At 44.8% G+C, this 21,292-nt stretch overlaps 1 protein-coding gene across 1 annotated transcript in view; it reads left to right on the top strand.

Moving 5' to 3' along the window:
* The window catches only part of LOC132461998 (beta-1,3-glucosyltransferase-like), a 30,403-nt gene extending 9,732 nt beyond the window's left edge, over positions 1 to 20,671 (top strand). Inside the window, 7 exon segments of the mRNA XM_060057546.1 lie at positions 1,770 to 1,833; positions 3,493 to 3,609; positions 8,997 to 9,066; positions 10,685 to 10,798; positions 19,546 to 19,645; positions 20,470 to 20,555; positions 20,558 to 20,671. Of these exon segments, the coding sequence (XP_059913529.1) occupies positions 1,770 to 1,833; positions 3,493 to 3,609; positions 8,997 to 9,066; positions 10,685 to 10,798; positions 19,546 to 19,645; positions 20,470 to 20,555; positions 20,558 to 20,592 (586 nt within the window). The 3' untranslated portion in view covers positions 20,593 to 20,671.
* The last annotated feature ends 621 nt before the right edge of the window (positions 20,672 to 21,292 follow it).

The following is a 21,292-nucleotide window of genomic DNA, read 5'->3' as shown; positions in this document are numbered from 1 at the left end:
CAAAAAAAGGCGGGGCGAGTCGATGCGAGTTGAGCTGGCACTGTCGGTTGAAAAGGTGCAATTGTGTGCCTGAGGCACAGTTTTAAATTAGATTTAGAAAAAATCTAATTCGAGCTGGTGTAGAGGCTGTGAATGGGGTTGGACCTGGAGGTCAAAGATAAACCAAAGGTTTGGAAGCCTGATGTTTGATGGGGCGTTAGACTGTAGATGTTTCTTTTAGATATAAATGTGAATGGAGTGTCAGGCCCCTCTTGATTTGGCCTTTTAAAATGTTACCTATAAAGAAGGAGATTATTCATTTTATTGAAATACTTTGAAGTACGCAAGGAGACTGCTATGGGAGGCCCTGTTATATTCAATCACTCATGCTTTGGATTCAACTTTCCCTGCTGACATTACTAATGTCTGCTCCTTAAGAGTGGTGATATTTTTAACCAAGGATAATTACATGCCAACTTCAAAATGCCTCCCTTAGCCAAAACCCTTGGCTAAGGAAACCCTTGCAAATATGCAATAATCTTATCCTAGACGAAAATTTGACTTTCAACAGATCTAATCAGGTTTTTTCATTTCTGCCAGTGCTATGACAGCGAACAGAAGTGTTTCAATTCATTGATCTTCAAAAAGCAACTGATGCTGCAGATCCCAACCTGCTCATGGACAGACTGCACACGATTGGTCAGGATATAAAAAGCTAGTTTCTGTTTTATCGAGACTCTATCGTACTGGTAGAACTCCGGCAGTAGTAGCTGACGGATTGACTTCTGACTAATGCCTTGCAGCAAGTGTCCCTAAAGGGTTTGAAGCTGGTTTTGAAAAATGTTATGATATTTTCTAGATGCAACCGCCACATTTTTTGATAATGAGCGTTACCTAATTTTAACGTTTGAAACTGATTATTTAAGCACTTATCAAATCTGTAAGGGTTACGGCTTGAGGACAGGGCCAAGCAGAGAGGACGGAACACCTTGAGCTTCACCTGCAGGGCATCGATACATAGCCTCTCCCCCCATCTCTTCATCCCCTCCTTATAGCTGGGACAGCTCACTGCCGGCAAGGGCTCGAGGTTATATATATATTTCCTGGGGGAGTATCCTAAGCTGGGGGGGTCTGCCCTTTCATATGAAGATCCCCGTGTTTGGAATACCATCCAAAGCCTTCTGTAACTGGATGTTGTAGTTTCCCTTATTAAAGGATTTTAAAGTGTGAATTATTGACATAATTGAGGGTTGCTGTGCGGGGTGTTTTTGAGCTGAAGATTGCCTTATTTATGAATCATTGTTTCGTGTTGACTATCCATTTATCTGTTCATGTCAATTTATTTGTATTCATATTTTTGTTACCTTTGTATTTTACCTTGCACTATAATCGGGGCACACTTGAAAGTGAGAATTTCCTTTAAACGTGACCCTGAATAAAAATGGGTTTTGAGTGATGAATGGATTTTATTTGATTGTTTTGCCTTCATCCTCGTCTACCATTCCTTCTTTCTGAAAGAGCACATTTCGTTTGCTCCTTGAAACAGTGTGCTTGTTTACACTTTTGCACAAAGCTCGAGGAGATGTCTGCGGACGTTTCCTCAATGAATCTCTCCTGTGTGAATGGGCTTAGCCTTCTGTCAGACCAGAGCACTATTGGTTAACGAATGTAACCTGATCTACTTTGAACAAAGAATATCCGAGCCAGACATGCAGCACTCTTTGGAAGGAGCATGTTCATCATTCTTCTATTGACTGCATTTCGTTTTATTTTATTTCTGTGTTTTTCAGACTTGCCGAAAGGATTCAATATTCCCCTCTGAAGTCTGACTTTACTATAGACCTGAAACATGAGGTACTGTGTGTGTCTGTGTGTCTGTGTGTGTGTGTGTGTGTGTGTGTGTGTGTGTGTGTGTGTGTGTGTGTGTGTGTGTGTGTGTGTGTGTGTGTGTGTGTGTGTGTGTGTGTGTGTGTGTGTGTGTGAGAGATTGTGTTGAAAGCAAATCTTGACATCTGAAGTCTAAATTCATAATTCAATTCATGTTTTACCCGATTACCCCGATTCACTGAGTTAAGCCTCATTAGAATCTAATCATCTAATCAACAGAGATGCTTCACCTCATGCCTTTGAATGCCAGCTAGACAGCACACCCCGTGCCAACAAGACCCAAACGATATTGCATATGGGAGCTGTGCTTATTGGAGCACGCCCAGAGGGCAGGACATATCGTGATTCGTTCAGATCAGTCGCCAAAGCAGAGTGGCAGTGTGAAGAGGGAGGCGGATTTGAAAGGGCTCATTTTAAAGGATTTCAACAGTTTCTGGAGTGGACCACAACACAGCTAATTAAACCTTATTTATTTACAACACTTGGAAAGAAGAGTGTTTTGTAGTCACTTTGAAGTCCATTTAACACTTTGAAGTAAAGTTGGTGGCATGATTTGATCCATGATACGTCCCCCCCTGAGGGCCTTGTTTCAAAAAACCAAAACCAAAACAACTTCAAATCCCATATGGGGGGTGCATCAGAGAATAAAAACTGTAGCAGACAATAAAAGATTGCGTCAGAGGATATTTTAAAGACGGTTATTTCTGCCATGTGCTCAATCCCTCCATAAAAATAGTCTATTCCTCTGCATCAGGGTGGCCTCATGATGACTCTGAGTCGTTCTGCAGAGCAGCTCTGATCAGAACGCCCACTGCAGAGGGCAGGCTGTGGTTTTGAATGTGCTCTGCTGGATTTAGAGGGGACTTAAAATGGGTCTGTAACTGTATGGGTGGGATTAAATTGTCATTGGCGCTTAACTCAAAGGTGTGTGTCGGTGTGTGTTGGTGTGTGTGTGTCTAAAGTGCAGGCTTGTGTTTGTAGAGTTGCACATGTTGCATGAATCCCTGTCCTTTCTTTGGTCTGGTCGTTTTGGTGTTAACGTTATTATTATTACTCGTATTCCCCTCCTTTTGTTCCTTGTGCTTCCCCTTTAGTTGGCTCATCAATTGTGGGTTCAACACATTTCAATTCTGATTGTTTACTCCCTTGTGTATTTATCTTTGAAAAGATGATTTTTGTACAATGCAATTTTGTTAGCATTTCTTTAATTTCTAATATAAATCATTAATGTTACCCCCGTGCCTTAGGCTTTTACACGCAAATACTTTCCCACTTCATTTATGTTGTGAGTTTTTCTTCAAAGTAGGAGAGAAGAGGCAGCATAAATTACACATTCATGCTGTTCAGACTCGAGTTCCAACGCACAAATCCTTTTAAACTCATTTCATTCAAGTCCGTTCAAACAAATTCAATTCAATGCGGTGCAACTCGACTCAATCTGATTTATACAGAGCACTTCAATCACAACCTTTGCAGTGCAATGCGTGCTACATTGTAAAACATTGTGTATGTGCATTGTGCATGTAAAACATTATAACACAGGCTAGATCCTGGTCGTAGACAGCAGATCATGTTACCGCGTACCAGTAGATCACATCAGCGCGTTCGTACCCTTGCTCTCCGCAGATCGCGCTGTACATCTGGGACGAGGGGCGGGGGCCGGAGCTCCAGGACGTCCCAGAGTTCTGCTCCAGACCCGGGGCCCACTGTGCCACGGCCATCACGGCCCCCCTCCCAGACTGCGTAGGTCCACATGTTACCACTGCACTGCTATAACGTCCTTCTCTATGTGGATCTGCGTGTTATCGTCTCCATGTTGGTGACGTCATTCTGTGTGTTTCTTTGTCCTCGCCGCTACTGTTTTTAACAACTCTGTTCTGCGTTTGCGTTGATGTATTTTAGGGAAGCCTTATTTGCACCTTGGCTAGGGACAGCCCATGAAAGACCTGTTGTATTGTACCAACTGTGGACATCTCTGTAGGGGTCCTCAAATGTTGTGGCCCCAAGGCATGTCTGGGCCCTGATGAAAAGTATCACACTACAATATAGTTTAGTTTGAGTGATGCTTTGTATAGTCATTATTTTTTATTATAGGCTGGGCCTGTGCAAATATTACCCAAATTACTAAAGTATGGCTAGGGGAGAAAGTTTTGAGATGTGTGTTTGTGGCTGGTGTGTGTGTGTCTGTGTGTATGTGTGTTTTTGTGTCTGGGGTCGGCTTAGCTCTGGAGGTTGAGCGGGTGGCTCCTTCAAGTTGAGTGTCGAGGTGTCCCTGAGCATAAAGCCTCACCCCCCACTGAATCCGACGAGCTGGCTGCCGCCTTGCGTGGTCGACTCCGCCGGTATGTTTTTATGAACTGTTGTAAGCCGCTTTGAATAGAAGTGTCTTCTAAATGTAAATTATGTGTTTTGTATTTATGTCTACGAGTGTGAGAAGAAAGTAAAAGCGAGAGAGTGTGATGGATCGTGTGATTGTGTGTGTGTGTGTGTGTGTGTGTGTGTGTGTGTGTGTGTGTGTGTGTGTGTGTGTGTGTGTGTGTGTGTGTGTGTGTGTGTGTGTGTGTGTGTGTGTGTGTGTGTGTGTGTGTATCCTTCCTCCCCTGTGATTCGTTGACATGGCATCAACAGCACCTGCGTGAAGCCGACCCGTAGCTTTACCGCCCCTAAAAAACTAACCACACCAAACAACTGAAGAGACAGCTGATACATATTCAGTTTAAAGTCAAAACATCCTCAATCAAAAAACGAATGAATTATTCATTTTGCGAACACGTCCCGAAGACGCGGCGCACAGAGAAAAAGGAAATACGATCCGACTGAACAGTTTTCAGAAGGGTTTTCTGTCGGCGGCGGTGGGGAGGGTGTCAGCGCTGGTAACCACCGCGGGAAGGCGGGAAACACGGCGGAATGGAACAGTCCGTCCTCACCACCAAAATGATTGTTCTATGGGAACGAGGAGTGTCTGGCCCTCACACTTCACTCCCTCCCCGGCTGGTTCAGCCTGTTCCAGGTCCTCGCAAGTGATATCACAGCTGAGAGGGGAGGGACACCACCTGGAATCAAACTGGCTGTAACCAGGCTGTAACCAGGCTGTTACCAGGCTGTTAAAGGCTGTTACCTGGCCATAACCAGGTTGTAACCAGGCTGTTACCAGGCTGTTAAAGGCTGTTACCTGGCCATAACCAGGTTGTAACCAGGCTGTTACCAGGCTGTTAAAGGCTGTTACCTGGCCATAACCAGGTTGTAACCAGGCTGTTACCAGGCTGTTAAAGGCTGTTACCTGGCCATAACCAGGTTGTTACCAGGCTGTCACCAGGCTTTGACCAAACTCTTACTAGGACGCTGAGAGGGCTCTAACCAGGCTGTTACCAGGGCTGTAACCAGGCTGTAACCAGGCTGTAAGCAGGCTTTGACCAATCTACTTACTAGGACGTTGAGACGGCTGTTGCCAGGCGGTCACCAGACGCAGACTTAGCTTGAAGAAAACCGACGGAAGGAGAGGTAGTCAAAACAGAACCAACGTGTTGTGGTCCAGGATGACGACAAACAAGTTGCTCCAGTCAGCGGCCCGGACCGACGCCCTGGGAGCGTCGCGGCCGGCGTTCCACCGCTGCGGACCCCCGGGCACAGCGTGAGGCCCCTTCACCGGACTGTGGAAAAAACAAAGTGAGGAACGCCGCGGCGTCGTGGCCGCGCCAAGTGGTGCTGTGGCTGACATTTACCAGGACGCACATGGTGCCGAACGGACCCACACTGGGCTTATAGGCTTTGCCCTGAAGGTGTGGCAATGGGATACACACATGGAGGCAGGGTGTGGGGGGCGGGGTGAGACAGAGACAGGGTAGTGTTTTGGGGCAGCCAAATCACCGGGGGTCTGGTAAATGTTCAGGGCTCCTGGTGGTTAACCTGGGTTTCTATCGGGTTGCTTTCCATTAGTTGGAAACAGATTAAAAAAGGCTCAAATGGATCAAATGTCCTGGAAAAAGCGAGGATATAGATCACGGAAAACGAGAAAAGGGATTTATTTCGTGTTGTTCTCGATTTGATGGCAAAGCTGGGGATTCTGGGATATTGTTGGCGTTGACTGCTTGTACCTTAAGGGCGATTATGCGCTTTGTTTTTTGGCTGGTTTGTGGATGCATCGTGCTCATTAAAAAATAGATTAGTCAGGCGCCCTGTGACCAGTACATCCACTGGAACACGAACCTCCCTGAGCAAGGAGAGGTGATGGAAAATGTTCAGGAGAATCACAAAGTCACACAATGTAACGTTTTGACCATGAGCCACGAGCTGATCTAAGTGGTTGGGAGAGGTGAGAGTGGAGGAGAATTAAAGACTCTCGAAGGCCATTCGAATCCCATCTCGATGTGAAATGTGAAAACATGCGGGAGGCTGGGGGGAATTCATAATCAGGACAACAGCCCTTTCGGATGTTGAGAAGCGAGTGCATTTGATTAGTGTCAGGGCCTCGTGTATATATATGCTCTCTTGGGTTTGCAACCGTTTCTTTTTTAGGCATTTTTATGGTAATAGAGCAATTACATAAAAAAGTTTGGTAAACATTTTGATGTGCGAAGGGTGTTTTTTTGTGAAGTCAGTGTCAGCTACCGTGAAGGTCTATTTCTGTGCTGACTATTTGTATGCTAATTGATTGAAAAAGAGCCCAAAAACTGTCTAAATCTCTTGGTAGACCTTTCAGCAATAGTTTAAGTATAAGTTTATGAATGCAATTAAAAATATAACCGAAAAAAATGTCAAGAACACACTAATGGAAGATCTATAAATATGACAAATAATTATGAAGGAATGATGTTGATGTTCCCCTTAATGCCACACTGTGCCTCGCCTTTCAGGTGACTGCAGAGCAATGGCCGAATGTCGTGTTCAGCATGTTCATTACTGTCTAATCGGGATTAAATCTCTCAAACTAAGGATCAACAGTACAAGGCATTATCCCATTGAGCCACTGACATACCTGAAATTTGGCCTCATTCACATGGTGAAGACGTCTATCGATAAGCACACAACATCCAGAAAACTCCAAGCAAACAAACAAGAGAATTAAGGGCTTTTCTTAAAAGTGTATAGATCTGAAAATTTGCAATATTAATTGTACCATCTAACGATAGCCGTATGGTACTTAATACAATAACAAAATGGTCAGGCAAAATGGGTTGGGACTGTGGACGTTTGGCTTTTCTATGAAATTGTGGGAAAAGTAAAAAAAATGTAAGTAGAAGACCAGGGTGAAAAAGATGCATCTGATTTTAGAGATTAATACGATGAAAGAATTTTGAGTCCAGGTCAATCTGGTAAGGAGAAATAAGGCTAGTTCATATTTTTTTTTAAATAGCGCCACCTTTGGGTGCAGTACCACAATTTGGGTTTATGGCTAGTGGGGGGTATTGGTATCCACCTAATAATAGTGTTTTGTTTTTTTTATACAATAACAAAATGGTCATATAAAAAATGGGCTAACTGCTCCAACTTTATTGGCCAATATTTCTCAAATGGAACTAAATAAAACAAATTCTGTTCGATGTTTTTTGTGAGGCTTGGTCTAAAGTGGTGATTTTGGTAATTTTTTGATTTTGATTTTTTTGACCCCTGGTCAATCTGGTGCGGAGAAATAACCCTAATTCATGATTTTTTACAATAGCGCCACCTTTGAGTGCAGTACCACAAATGTGGGTTTCTGGGTAGAGGGGGTTATTGTTAACCATACCTGAACATTTCAAGAGTTGACTTACGGTATAGGCTGCAGTATGACTTTTACAGAATTTGCGAGGAAAAAACAAAACATTGCAGAAACAATATGGGACCAAGCGGCTTCGCTGCTCGGACCCCTAACTAGCACCCCCAGCAACACGTATATTTATATTAGTATATATTAGCACATTTAAGTTAAAACTCATGCAAAGCACCCTGCCTCATACGTAAGGCCATTCCATCCACACTGGCATGACGTATCTAGACCATGTCCCGTACTTTGTTGGCTCTTGTATTCAAAAATCAAACCCCTGCAGGATGGACACTGTTTTGAAGTCTGTCTTGCATACAAAGCTGTGACGGAAACAGGGAAGGCTGACAGCTGTCATCACAGAGCTGTGTTTGATGTCAATTAAACGGCACGCATTGGGATACGGCGCAGGCTCACCTGTCACTGTCTGTGCTGCCTGCTACGCTACGCACAACACGGGGAATAGCAATTCCCCATAAAGTCACAAGCAAGCAGATTTAGGGGGAATATGATGTAAACCCCAAAGTAATGGCAACCTCAAAGCAAAGGAAATGCAGCTTAAACCGAGACTGGGACCACGACGTGAAGTGACATTTAAGTCTGAAAGATTTCTGAAGACTACATCTCATTATCGGTAATGTGTCCCACATCGTCCAAGAGAAACCTGCTCTTTGTCCCAGGTCCGGTTTGCCCGGATCATGTCTCCTTAATCCCCACAGCGTGTAAATCATGGTCTGGATCCATGTCGGCATGCAGCCCCTAGAACAAAAAAAAGCCTGTAACTTCATATTAAAGTAGTCTGCTTGTCAGCAGACTCAAGTCATCCTCCATCCGATGGAGCAACAGCCCCAGCCTCGAATGCTGCAGTCGTTTCAAGGTCCATGTTTGAAGTTGGGTCAAATGTCATTACGCAGCGATTGTAAAACCTGAGGACTTCCTTGCTGGATAATTTAAGGCGCGGTAATGTGGCTTTTAAGTGTGCTGTGATTTGGTTTTTATGGACTAAAAGATGTAAGATTGATGAACAAGAAATGAACTGTGTCTGGTCCATGTCTTAAGTGCTCAAGGGCCGGAACAGTACTTCAACCTGAGATATTCTTGAGTTTTATTATTGCTCCATAAATCCCACAAGCCGGCGTGTTGTGGGATCCAACTCCTTGTCAGGTCAGTTCCGTAGCCCCTGCTGGGAGATGTGATGTGTGTGTGTGTGTGTGTGTGTGTGTGTGTGTGTGTGTGTGTGTGTGTGTGTGTGTGTGTGTGTGTGTGTGTGTGTGTGTGTGTGTGTGTGTGTGTGTGTGTGTGTGTGTGTGTGTGTGTGTGTGTGTGTGTCTGTATCTTGTATATGTTTATATCCTGTAATTCATGGTTGTCATTTCCTGTCCTCTTTTAGGGTGATCCTGTGAAGAAAGAAGACGTTTTTGTTGCCGTGAAAACTTGTGAAAAGTTCCACTCCGACCGAGGTGTGTCTGTTTGTTTGTTTGTGTGTGTGTGTGTGTGAGTGTGTGTTTTGTGTGTGTTAAAATTGCCCACCTCCCACCTTAATGGTATTATACATAGCCACTTTGAAACAGTGGTGGATTAACAAACAATAATTGTTAATTAACAATAATGGATTTAAACATTAAAATCCATCAAAATAATTCCAATGCTCACGGCCCGAGTCTTTTCAAAGGTTGCTGGCGGTTAAAAAATGTTGCTTGTAATAAGAACCCTTTTCCTCCTGCTGAACGACAATGTTTCAAAACGATGCAAAATATTTCAATGGTGGCAGCTATTATAATCAACATCTACTTACACTGATTGCATTGGAAGGTTGCGCAAAACTCTTTCACTTCCCACCATTCCACGGCACGCCATGTGTTGAATCGCTGCATTTTACCCAAAATTGAACTCTACTTAGCATGATTGGCGAAACCTCGCGTAGGCACCGAAATTCCCATCAAAGCAACATCACAGCCACTCTGCTGAAATTGAACCATTTCCATAATAATCACCCGCCCATATTCCGTTTGGAAGAGGGTCAGAACGCGCCAGCATATCACGAGGCGGGGTGACCTGTGTGGCGCGTTGAGGTGTGTGCGGCCTCACAACACGAGCACGAAGCTCTAAAGTATGGGCTTTAGCTCCACATAAAAGCAAAATCACCCTCCCAGTGCTAGTCATCCGCTACTGAGATTCTGCTCTCCACCAACGGATGAATTCAAAGCGGAACGGTGACGGTTCAAGTGGTAGACCGGTGTCCCTTCCCGGTGATTAATGCACTCTTCACATCACAGTGGGGCGGTCCACAGACGTTAACGGGGAGACCGTGACGATCACTAATCCTGATTCACCTGCGTCGCTTTTAGAGGGGAAGACATTTATGAACGCATTAACTGCATCAAGCTGTGAGATATGAATGTGATTAGTCCTGCTTGGGTTCATCCTAGGACTGTCAAATGTGGATATGTGTGTGTTTGTCTGTGTGTACATTGTGTGTGTGTGTGTGTTTGTCTGTGTGTACATTGTGTGTGTGTGTGTGTGTGTGTGTGTGTGTGTGTGTGTGTGTGTGTGTGTGTGTGTGTGTGTGTGTGTGTGTGTGTGTGTGTGTGTGTGTGTGTGTGTGTGTGTGTGTGTCCAGACCTGGAAGCTCAAAGCAGTTGATCTATGCTTTTGAACCATGTTTTTTGCCTTTTAATGGAGATGTTTGTTCTCAGGTGAGATTGTGCCTTAGGGCTCTGCCTTCGTCCTGACTGACTACTGGTTTGATACCGCCATGGTTCAGTAATCACAGGAGGCTCTAGAGGGCCATTATGGTCTGTTTTTTTTATTTTATATATCTGTGTACTTAATCTCACTACTTGGCGTAAGAAGTTGAATTAATATGCAGGTCATAACCACTGGGATATTTGATAGTCCCCCTTGCCCACTGTCTTTGATGCAACACACACACACGCAAGCACGCGCGCGCGCACACACACACACACACACACACACACACACACACACACACACACACACACACACACACACACACACACACACACACACACACACACACGTGAAGTCATTCGTTTACCTGACTCCTCTGCTTCCCAGTGCCCGTCGTCAAGGCGACGTGGGAGAAGGATGCAGCGTTTCTGGAGTACTACAGTGATGTCACCGATCCCTCCATACCCACAACGCACCTGGGCGTGCCCAACACTGAGAGAGGTGAGGGCTTTCATCAGCGTCAAGAGTTATGAGATGTCTCTCACATGCACTGATTGACAGTATCACCGGAAGCCGGTAGAAAAGACGTGTTCATAAAAAAATGAATAATAATACCATTTATTTAACAACCTTTCAGGACACCCAAGGTCGCTTCACAGATGAAACAAATAGGAGAAAAAATATCAACAAAAAAAAGGAGATCCAATCCACTTTAAAAAGTTCCTTTTTAGAGTGGATTCACACTGAACGATTCACATTCACATATGCACGTCAATATGGTGGATGTGAAGGAGTGTGCTAATAATATCTACTTTTAAACCTCAATGTCTGAACTCTTGTGTTCCGGTGACTGTAACATTAATGGCCGCTGATGGTAGGCGTGATTTTGGACAGCCGAACACACTTATTGGTTTGTATGCTTTTCACAACAAGGCCCAGACAGCTGCTAATGTTCTCAATCACGCTATGATTTTAACTTATTGGCAATTTGGTGATCATGAACACACCTCTCATTAGCTCTTGTTTGTTTCCCAGCTGCACCACCGTTAACATTCCCCGTGACATTTCCAGTAACTGTTTCCCCGTTCGTCTGCCATAGAAAGTCGGGGAGTGTGAAGTGTGTCTCTCTGTCACGCGGTGCTCTCTCACCCCCCCTCTCCTTTCAGCGCCGTGTTCAGGTCTTTGGGTGACCACTGACTGTGTCTCCATAAAGACGCTGGTTCAGTCATCTCCCTGCGCCTCTTTCTGCTCTACGTCCCCACACCTGTGTGTGGTTCATTAGAGAGGGCTGTGGTTTCACCGTGTGACAGACAGAGGTTCGAGTGTCTTCAAATGGACACACGCATCACCGACCACCATAATCTCCACAGTTCAATAATCATATCTCTGGGAGAAGCATCCAATCAGGAATGGCCCCCGTTCAAACAATGATACAAAAGGATGCTCAATTATCTGCCAAATTGGCTCGAAAATAGGTGTAATTTAACAGATATTGCACCGTTTACTCTTGTCACAGCAAAGTCAAGTGTGTGGGTGTGTTTGTGTATGTGAGTGAGTGTATTTGTATGTGTGTGTTTTTGAGAGAATATGTGGGTGTGAGTGTGTGTATTTGTATGTGTGTCTGTGGGTGTGTGTGAGAGAATATGTGAGTGAGTGAGAGTGAAGGTCTTTCTTTGTGTTTGTGTGAGTGTGTGTATGTATTTGTATTAGGGCTGCTCGATTATGGGAAAAATCATAATCAGGATTGTTTTGGTCAATATTGAAATGACGATTATTCAAACGATTATTTTTGAGTTTGAAAACATGTTGTATTTATTCAGCATGTCTCTCCCAAAAAAAACTTTGCAACTGAGAACGAAATTTTGCCTTGAGAAAATACAATACAAATTGGTCAAAAAGAAAATGTTGCAATCTAAAATAATAGACAGATATGTATCCAGCTGTTCTGCCTTTTCTATAAAACATTGATTATGTTCATTTTGTGTTCGCGATCAAATTGATTAATCGCCCAGCCCTAATGTGTGTGTGTGTGTGTGTGTGTGTGTGTGTGTGTGTGTGTGTGTGTGTGTGTGTGTGTGTGTGTGTGTGTGTGTGTGTGTGTGTGTGTGTGTGTGTGTGTGTGTGTGTGTGTGTGTGCGTGTGTTAGAGTCTACATCCATCAGCAATGTGTTTATGCCACGTGTGTCTCCTAAATCATGTCTGTGTGGCGTGCACGAACATCGAGCACCTTCCCCTGCAACGAAGGTGTGTGCGTGCGTTTCTCTGCGTACAATCCAGACCGTGTAGCCCACACGACCACGTATCAAATAAAGACCGCAGCAAGGGGAGCAGCGGTGTTTGGAGATAACGAATGAGAAAGGACCAGAATGAAATCCTCCCGCTGCAACACAGAGATACAAACGGACGCGACCAATCACAGCAGGCCGGGACGTTGCCAAGGACACAGCGCTGGTTCATCCTCAACCGCACTCTACACTCGGCTAAGTTGCCCTGTACCGTACTCAAGTACGATTGCCCCCCCCCCCCACTGGGCCTGAGTACGGTTGCCTCTTGTACATGCGTCATCCAATTCAGGTTGCGTGTATCCGTGCGCGTGTCATTAGCATTTTTACCGTGGCCCGAGCCCACCTCTCCGAAGTGTACTTTTAACCGTACCTGAGTACGGATCGTGTGCTCACACTAGCCAAACGACCTAGACTTTAGGGGGCAATCGTGCTCGGGCACGGTATACAGATGGCCTAGTGTGAGTGCGCCCTGACTGTCGAGGTGGATCCCCCCCCCCCCCCCCCCCCCCGACACTCGACAGGGTCTTGGCCTCCACCCCTGATGGCCTTCGTACAGAGGCCTCCATGTCCTCTTTCCATGGCCCCGTTCCCGTTTCATCGCTCAGATTGTTGGGATGGGCCCCTACCCAGCTGGGCCCCGACACGGTGTCAGTACAGGGAGGTCACCGATTGAATATCTAAAGTCTGAGGGCAGACGCGGTCGAATCTGGCGCTCCATTTTGTTTTGCTACAAATTTGAAGAGATGATTAACGCGGCTGGGGGGGCGTGGCTACAGGGAATGTGTCTTGGATGGAAACGACCTGGCAGAACACGTGTATTATGGCTGAGGATCCACTGGGAGGGAATGGAAACATGACGTCATTCGTTGATAGTGCCGCCGCGCCACAATTAGCGAGGCGAATCCATGGCAATAACTCGGGCGTGAAGACAGAGTACACGCTGTACATTCTGGTGGTCTTATGGTCCGGGTCTGCGGCAGTCACGGGACGATGGTGAGGCTGATCGTACTGGAGGTCTGATTAAAATGTGGCTTCTGAAGCTCATGAACTAGTCTCCTTTATTCACACTCATCAATGACCTTCATAAAGACCAGGGCTGGTTGGAAACAGTGGAAGGAAAAACACTGTAATGGCAAACGTAACAGACTACACAAAGGGACACTATATTTGAAATTGTGCTATATTTACTGACAAAACAGGCCGATCGAATATTTAAAGATCGTTTTTGTCTATTGAATGATATCACACTTCTCAGCCACCGCAGCGGAGATGAACAGCTGATGGGTGCAACTCTAGTTAAAGCGGAACGAGCTGCGTCAATTCAATTCGTGCTCATTATTTGATCACAACTTAACTCTGTTTTGGTCTACAGATGACTGTCAAAAGTCAACAACCTTAAAAACGTTGACACTCGCAACACATCTACAAATCTGTAAAATCGTTTAATAAGACCGACTATAGGCTATAACGTTTGCAAAAAACATTTGCCTATCTTGCAAAAATGAAACCTAGCTAGCGTTAGCCACGTCAGTGTAGATTAAAACAACAATGCTTCATGTTGGTGTTTGGTTATTTGTTTGATGAAAAAAACTAAACTTAATGAAACTAATATATCGGTAAAGAAATGCAAGTCTCGTGCATTTATAATTGTATCGCTGTTTTGAATAGTCACCTACCTTAACCTCCAAGTGCAGCTGAACCGAACGTGTCACATAGCTTCATGCAGTCCCATCCCTTTCGCACGTTGGCAATAGATGTGTGCTGGTGGATGTTTCTGTGGGTGGATGTCTGAAGCGGAAGTTCTGTTGGTGGATGTCTGAAGTGTGTGGGTGGATGTCTGCAGCCAGACCCCTCTCCATAATTCTCCATTTATTGAACCATTAGCAGTCCAACCCACTGGCCACAACGCCACTTTAATTTATTATTTTGAGGCCGGATCAGCATCAGATGAGCACTTGAGTGTCAGATAAGTGAGCACCAGCAGACAGGCGTTTTTACGAGGACTCAGCGATCTATTATTTCGCTGCGTCTCCGTGGCACTTTGATCTGCTTTCTTGTACCGCGAAACTTCAGAAGGAGTGGATCTTGTTTTGGTTGGCCTAGGCCGAAGAAGTCCTTTGCAGACAAACTTGGAGAAACCAGCCAGAGTTAGCTAAAATGTTTAAGCATCCAACCGACAAAGCCCCCCCCCCCCCCCCCCCCCCTGGCCAATTACAGGCTGTGACAGACACAGATTCAAGAATTGTATTTATTATTTTTGTAAGAGCATTTGATTGTTTGATTTGCTGTCAGGATGTCAACAGAATCTTAACTAATCTTAAAGAAATTGCCTACCCTAGCTTTAGGCGGTAGACAATCGCTTTAGACGAGGCTCTGGGTCTTTCGGAGTCACGGGACGATACTGGCCCAATCCCAATGTCCGGACTCATAGACTTTATTGCGCGTTGTCACAAAATTATTAAGGCTTTAGGACTATCCCAAAGTCGAATTCCAAAGGGCGTGAGGGTTTGAGTCCACACTTACCGAGCCCTTTCTGTGAGTCTGCATCAGTGCAGACTACACCTAAGGTGAAGTCTGTGAAGTCTGTAGCCGATTGTTTTCATTGCATTTACAAAAAAAAAAAACTTACAAATGAGAATTCTCAAACCGGCATGTGTCAGCAACATCTTTGTCATTAAACGTTGTCAAGGTAACATGTGCTCTCGTAAAAGTGCTGTCCCAATCCCCTATACCTATCTGAGCCCATGTGGTCTCACGCACTCGCTCACTTAGCACCTGAGATCAATTAAGTCTGTGAGTCCTTAGTCCTTAGTTCTCAGGGCTCACTTTGGGATTGGGCCACTGAGGCTGTGTGAGAGACCGTCCTACAGAGCTGTCATCATACTGCTGCCGCGGCTGATCGTACTTGAGGTCTGATTAAAATGTGGCTTGTGAAGCTCACAGACTGAACAGAGACTCCTTTATACCTCATTAAAGACCAGGGGTCTCATTTATAAAACTGTGCATGGGATCGTTACTAAAAGTGTACGTACGCCCAAAAGCCAAGTTTTGCGTGCGCCAAAAAATATTCCGACTTATAAAACCCGGCGTACACACACCTCTGAGCAATCTTTGCTTTATAAATCACAGAGTGCCTACAAGTGTGCGCAGCTGAATAAGCTTCACGTTCCGCCCTGTACATGCCCCTTTTTAACCATAAATGGTCAATGCAAACGCACTTATGAATGCGATCTGCATATAAAACAGACTCAGAAGGAAGTATTACATCTTGTCGGAAAGAATGGCAGAAGGACTGAGAAAAGCAAAAAAGCGAAATTTCACGGAGGTTGAAGTGGAGACACTTGTAGTTGAGGTGGAGGCCCGAAAAGTAGTTTTGTTCGGCCGTCACGGGATTGGGATCACTAACAACAAAAAGCAGAGTGAGTAGCAACATATTGCTGCAGCAGTAAACTCTGTCAGTGGCACAGAGCGCACAGTCCCAGAATTAATAAAGAAGTGGTCTGACATAAAGGTACATATTTTTATGTACCAATAAATTGTTATGGTCCCTGAAGACCCTCTCCCTCCGAATCCTTCCATTTGCATGATCCTCCAGCAATGGCAGAAGTGCCATGGTGCAGCATTACGCATGGGGCTCGCTCACCGCTGTATTTATTGGGTTACGGTAATAAGACTGACTAAGAACACCTTGGATAATCAGTTTGTAATCACTCACGTGAAATGTTCTTGAACATAACCCCTTTTTAATGCCTGATTTGTCATGAAAAGCATCAAGAGGAACGGACAATAATATAACGATTGTGATGAGGAGTGTGGCTTGGTTTTCCACACTTGGGATTTAATTGACATTTGATTATGTGTTTACCGTGTCACATAAAAATATTATGTTATTGACACATGTTGGACAGATGCTTTATTCCATGCCATCAGTGGACAGTATGGAGTGACGGGATTAAATAAAGAGAATTTTCATTTTGAATTTTCATTTTCGATTCTAAGGAGATGTTTCTGGAGTTATAACTGAGAAATAACGCAGTTGACTTAAATTATTCTGATTACATAGTTTTAACGCATGATACGGGTTGAAATTAAATATATGAAGGGCGATGATAAAACAAAGTCGTTCTTCTCTACAATTCTTCTGTCTGACTTCAGTTCACCACCACACCGTCTGTTTCACCAATTCTCCTTTACCTCCAAACCTTGCGTACGCATGGGTCAGAGTTTGCTTAGGGCTGCGCACATTCTCCCGTCAAGTTCGTTTTTTATAGATCACAACCTTGGCGTGGAAAGTCACGTACGGCACTTTCAGCCCCGTTTTGTGCGTACGCAACGGTTATAAATGAGACCCCAGGGCCGGTGGGAAACAGTGGAAGGAAAAACATGACAATGGCAAAAATTATTGACTGCACAAAGGGGCACTATATTTAAAGTAATAACAATTATGCTATATTTATTGAGCAATATTAATTTTATATCTTTTTTTTAATGATTTACCTTTTTTTTTTGGAATGGAAAAACACTTGGCTGTAGCATTAGTGAACTTCTGGACCTGAGGATAGTATAGCTTAAAGAATGTACCATTTTTCGACCTGGCCAGCAAAAAACTCTTGAGGGTTGGATTCTGTTTGTTTGTTTGTTGGATTCTGTTTGTCTGTTTGTTGAACTATTATCCAATATTATTATACCTTACGTTTCCTAATACTCCATTTACTGAACCATTAGCAGTCCAACCCACTGGCCACAACGCCACTTTTATGTATTATTTTGAGGCCGGATCAGCATCAGATGAGCACTTGAGTGTCAGATAAGTGAGCACCAGCAGACAGGCGTTTTTCGAGTATTCAGCGATCGATTATCTTGCTGCGTCTCCGTGGTACTTTGAGCTGCTTTCTTGTACCTCGAGAATTAATTATTTCAGAAGGAGTGGATATCGTTTTGGGTGGCTTAGACTGAAGTAGTCCTTTGCAGAAGAACTTGTTTCATACTGAAAGCGGTTTTGATTTGGTCATTGAACGTTATGTATGTTAAAGAAGGTAGGGTAGTCGACTTGGAGAAACCCGCCAGAGTTAGATACATTTTTAACGTATCCAACCGACAAAGCCCCCCCCCACCTTCAGCAACTCCCCCAAATACAGGCTGTGACAGCCGCAGATTCAAGAATTGCATTTATTATTTTTGTCAGAGCGTTTGATTGTTTGATTTGCTGTCAAGATGCCGACAAAATCTCCACAAATCGTATATAAATTGCCTACCCCTAGCTTTAAGACCATGTGTAAGATCATGGTAGATCAATCAACATAAATCCAGACTGCCATTTTTTTTCATCGGCAGACATTCTGCGAGTAACAAAAGTTACTCAATTTGGAGCAGAAATAGAAGTTCAGGACTTGTTATTTTTTTCATCCATCATTCTCTCTGTCTGTCTCTCTGTCTCTCTGTCTCTCTCTCTCTCTCTCTCTCTCTCTCTCTCTCTCCTCCCCCCACTATCTCTCCCCCCCTCTCTCTCTCTCTCTCTCTCTCTCTCTCTCTCTCTCTCTCTCTCTCTGTCTCTCTCTCTCTGTCTCTCTCTCTCTCTCTCTCTCTCTCTGTCTCTGTCTCTGTCTCTCTCTCTCTCTCTCTCTCTCTCTCTCTCTCTCTCTCTCTCTCTCTCTCTCTCTCTCTCTCTCTCTCTCTCTCTCTCTCTCTTGTTTCTCCCTCACTCTTTTATTTTCTCGAGCTGTCCTCTTGCCCCTCCTCTGTTAGTTCTGTTTGTTCTCTAGTGTTTCGATCTGTAGTCTGACAGACCATCTCTCTCTGTCTCTTCTCCTTTCTCCCCTCAAAACAGTTCAATTAACCCAAGCCCCCCCCCCCCCCCCCCCCACCCCGCACCAAGCATGCTGTGTATGTGTGTTTGTACGTGTTTGACTGTGTGTGCTCGCTTGGGTGGCTGTGTGTGTGTGTGTGTGTGTGAGTGTGAACATGTTTGAGTGTGTGTATGCTCGCTTGTGTGTTTGTATGTGCACGCTTGTGTGTGTGTGTGTGTGTGTGTGTGTGTGTGTGTGTGTGTGTGTGTGTGTGTGTGTGTGTGTGTGTGCATGCAAAGGGGAGTACACAAATATGTGCATGGGCAATGTAGCCGTGTGTGTGTGTGTGTGTGTGTGTGTGTGGGGGGGGGATACACGCTATATGTGTGTGGGTATGTGTGTGTGCGCGTATGTGTGTAGTGCAGTGAGCCTCATTTGAACCAGGAAGCGGCGCACTAACCAATCACTGCTCCCCTCAGTTCTGGCGTTCCTCATGGCGCGTGATCCAGACCCCTAACAGAAGCATCTGCCCTGACCGACAGCTCGTTGCCTCAGTTTACTCTGCCATGACTTGGACTACTCTTCTATTTATAGTTCAAACCGACGGTTGGGTGTTGCCTGGCTGATATCTTTACTTTATCGACTACTTCCGTCTGCCCCCCGATTGAGCCTTGGGCCAGAGGAGAGTTCTCTGGTGTAATAAAGTTTGAGTTAAAAATAAAATAGCTCATCAAATTCGAATTTGGCTTGAGGTCTGTTGTTCCCTTCCTGCGGGATGCTCTTCAGACCCCTTAGTGTCCTGACACCTCCCTGGACAAGTCCTCAACATCGCGACTGGATCGTGACAAACAAGTGGGACACTCTTGGCAGCTAATGACTTTAAAGGAGGGTCCTTGGGCTGGTGTGTGCGCAAGCAGGGCTCTCTGTTACTGCCGGAGGCGCGCCTCTGTGTGTGAATGCATCACACACAGTCCCTGTTCTCTGGTGCCCAATCACAAATCCACTCTCTATATGTAGTACCCTTGGGAGTCAGACAATGCCCCCTAAAATCCCTGGCTCCCTGTGCCTTGTAGTTAGTTGCTTTCACACACGCACGCGCACACACACGCACACACGCACAGAAGTCATTACTTTGGCACTTTGTGCTTCACACTCTCTTCCTTCCTGTTGGATCCAGGACATTGTGGAAAGACCTTTGCCATTTTGAAGAGGTTCCTTAGTTCCGCTGTTCCGGACGCTGATTGGCTCCTCATCGTCGATGACGACACCCTAATCAGGTACCCGAGCCCGCTTCGGTGACTCCAGAACCACTCTTCAAGATTACACATTGGAGTAGAACAATTATTGATTGCTTCTTCTTTTTTTATTTCATGGGGATCAAAAGATTGAAATGTTAAAGGTGCAGTATGAAGGAATTAGTGCCAGTAGGTTCTGCCAAAATAAAGTCGGAAATGTAATTAACGCAATTGTTTTTTCATGGGAATATACACTATACAAATAAAATATACTTCTGAACATTATATTCCATTTCTGACTAGGCAGTTCAGATATATATCACTAGACTCTACACACTGTATCTTTAACACCTTTAAAACATTTGATAATATAAATTAAACTGAAAGCTAATAACTGTGATCTTTATTAGTGGTGCTTGGTTGTTCATTCTTAGCTGCCCAAGGTCTGTTTCGGTAAACATTTGAAAAACAATTTAATCAGAGGGGCTGTAACGCTGTCACCTTCAATGATGTTGTAAAACTAAATCATCAGGCTGACTGCTGAGAGCTGTGTTTTGTTTATGTGGCCATGTGAGTTAATAAAGTGTTCTTGAAGATGCTCCTTTCTGTGTGGCTGCGTTGGGTTTTACACCTGCCCAAGAGGATTCACCCGATAATCACCCTGTATTTCAATTTGTTTGACGTCATTAATTAGTTGGAAGTGGCATCTTCAGACTGGGCAGGGACGCTTCAAGCTGTTTCAAGATGTTTCTTCCTAAGCAGAATTGATTAACTTTGAACACACTTTTTAGAGAGAGAGTCAGACTTGCCTTCTTCTTTGTCCTTCACTCCTCTTGTCTTCTCCTGCTTCTCCCGCCTGCCTGTAGTTTGCCACGGTTACGCAGTCTGCTGCGTTGCTATGACGCCACAGAGGCTGTGAGCCTGGGCGAGCGCTATGGCTACGGCCTGGACAGAAAGGATACAGCTACACCACCGGGGGAGCCGGGTGAGGAAAGGGGGGAGGATGTGTGTGTGTGTGTGTGTGTGTGTGTTTGTGTGTAGCGCTAAGGTGTGTGTCGGATTTCATATACAATATCGCTTTTTATAACAGTTGCACAACGATGGTACTCAAAAAGTATACTTAGACCCCAGATGACTCTGATGGGGGAGAGACAGAGAGAGGGAGGGCCCCCCCAAGGTGAGTCTTATGGGGGAGAGACAGAGAGAGGGAGGGCCCCCCCAAGGTGAGTCTTATGGGGGAGAGACAGAGAGAGGGAGGGACCCCCCCCAAGGTGAGTCTTATTGTGTTTTTCTTTTGTATTTGAACACATTCAGGTTTTTTGATAATTTATTCGTGTTGTTCTAGCATGAAAGCCAAATGCTGAACAGTAGCGCGTTTCCATGGACACATCTGATCCGCATAGATTTCTATGCGGAATAGAAAATGATCATATATACGCCTCATTCGGAATACAATTATCTGTTCGGCATAGAATTCTATGCCGAATAGAAGAGGTGGTGTAGTCCCGTTTTAATCGACATGTATACACTTATTCCGAACGGATTGGGGTTTAACCTAGAGCAGCCGCAGCAGGCCTAGTTCGCAATTGGTCCACTGAGCTCCGTATGTACTTTTTATGCACAACGAACATGACCGCTGTCAAGGAAAGTGGATTTATTGCCTGATTCACGTCTTTGTTATCACTCCGT

The sequence above is a fragment of the Gadus macrocephalus genome, chromosome 7 (genome assembly GCF_031168955.1).
Source record: "Gadus macrocephalus chromosome 7, ASM3116895v1".
NCBI lineage: Eukaryota > Metazoa > Chordata > Actinopteri > Gadiformes > Gadidae > Gadus > Gadus macrocephalus.
The sequence above is the reverse complement of the archived record's forward strand: the minus strand, read 5'-3'. Positions and strand labels throughout refer to the sequence as shown.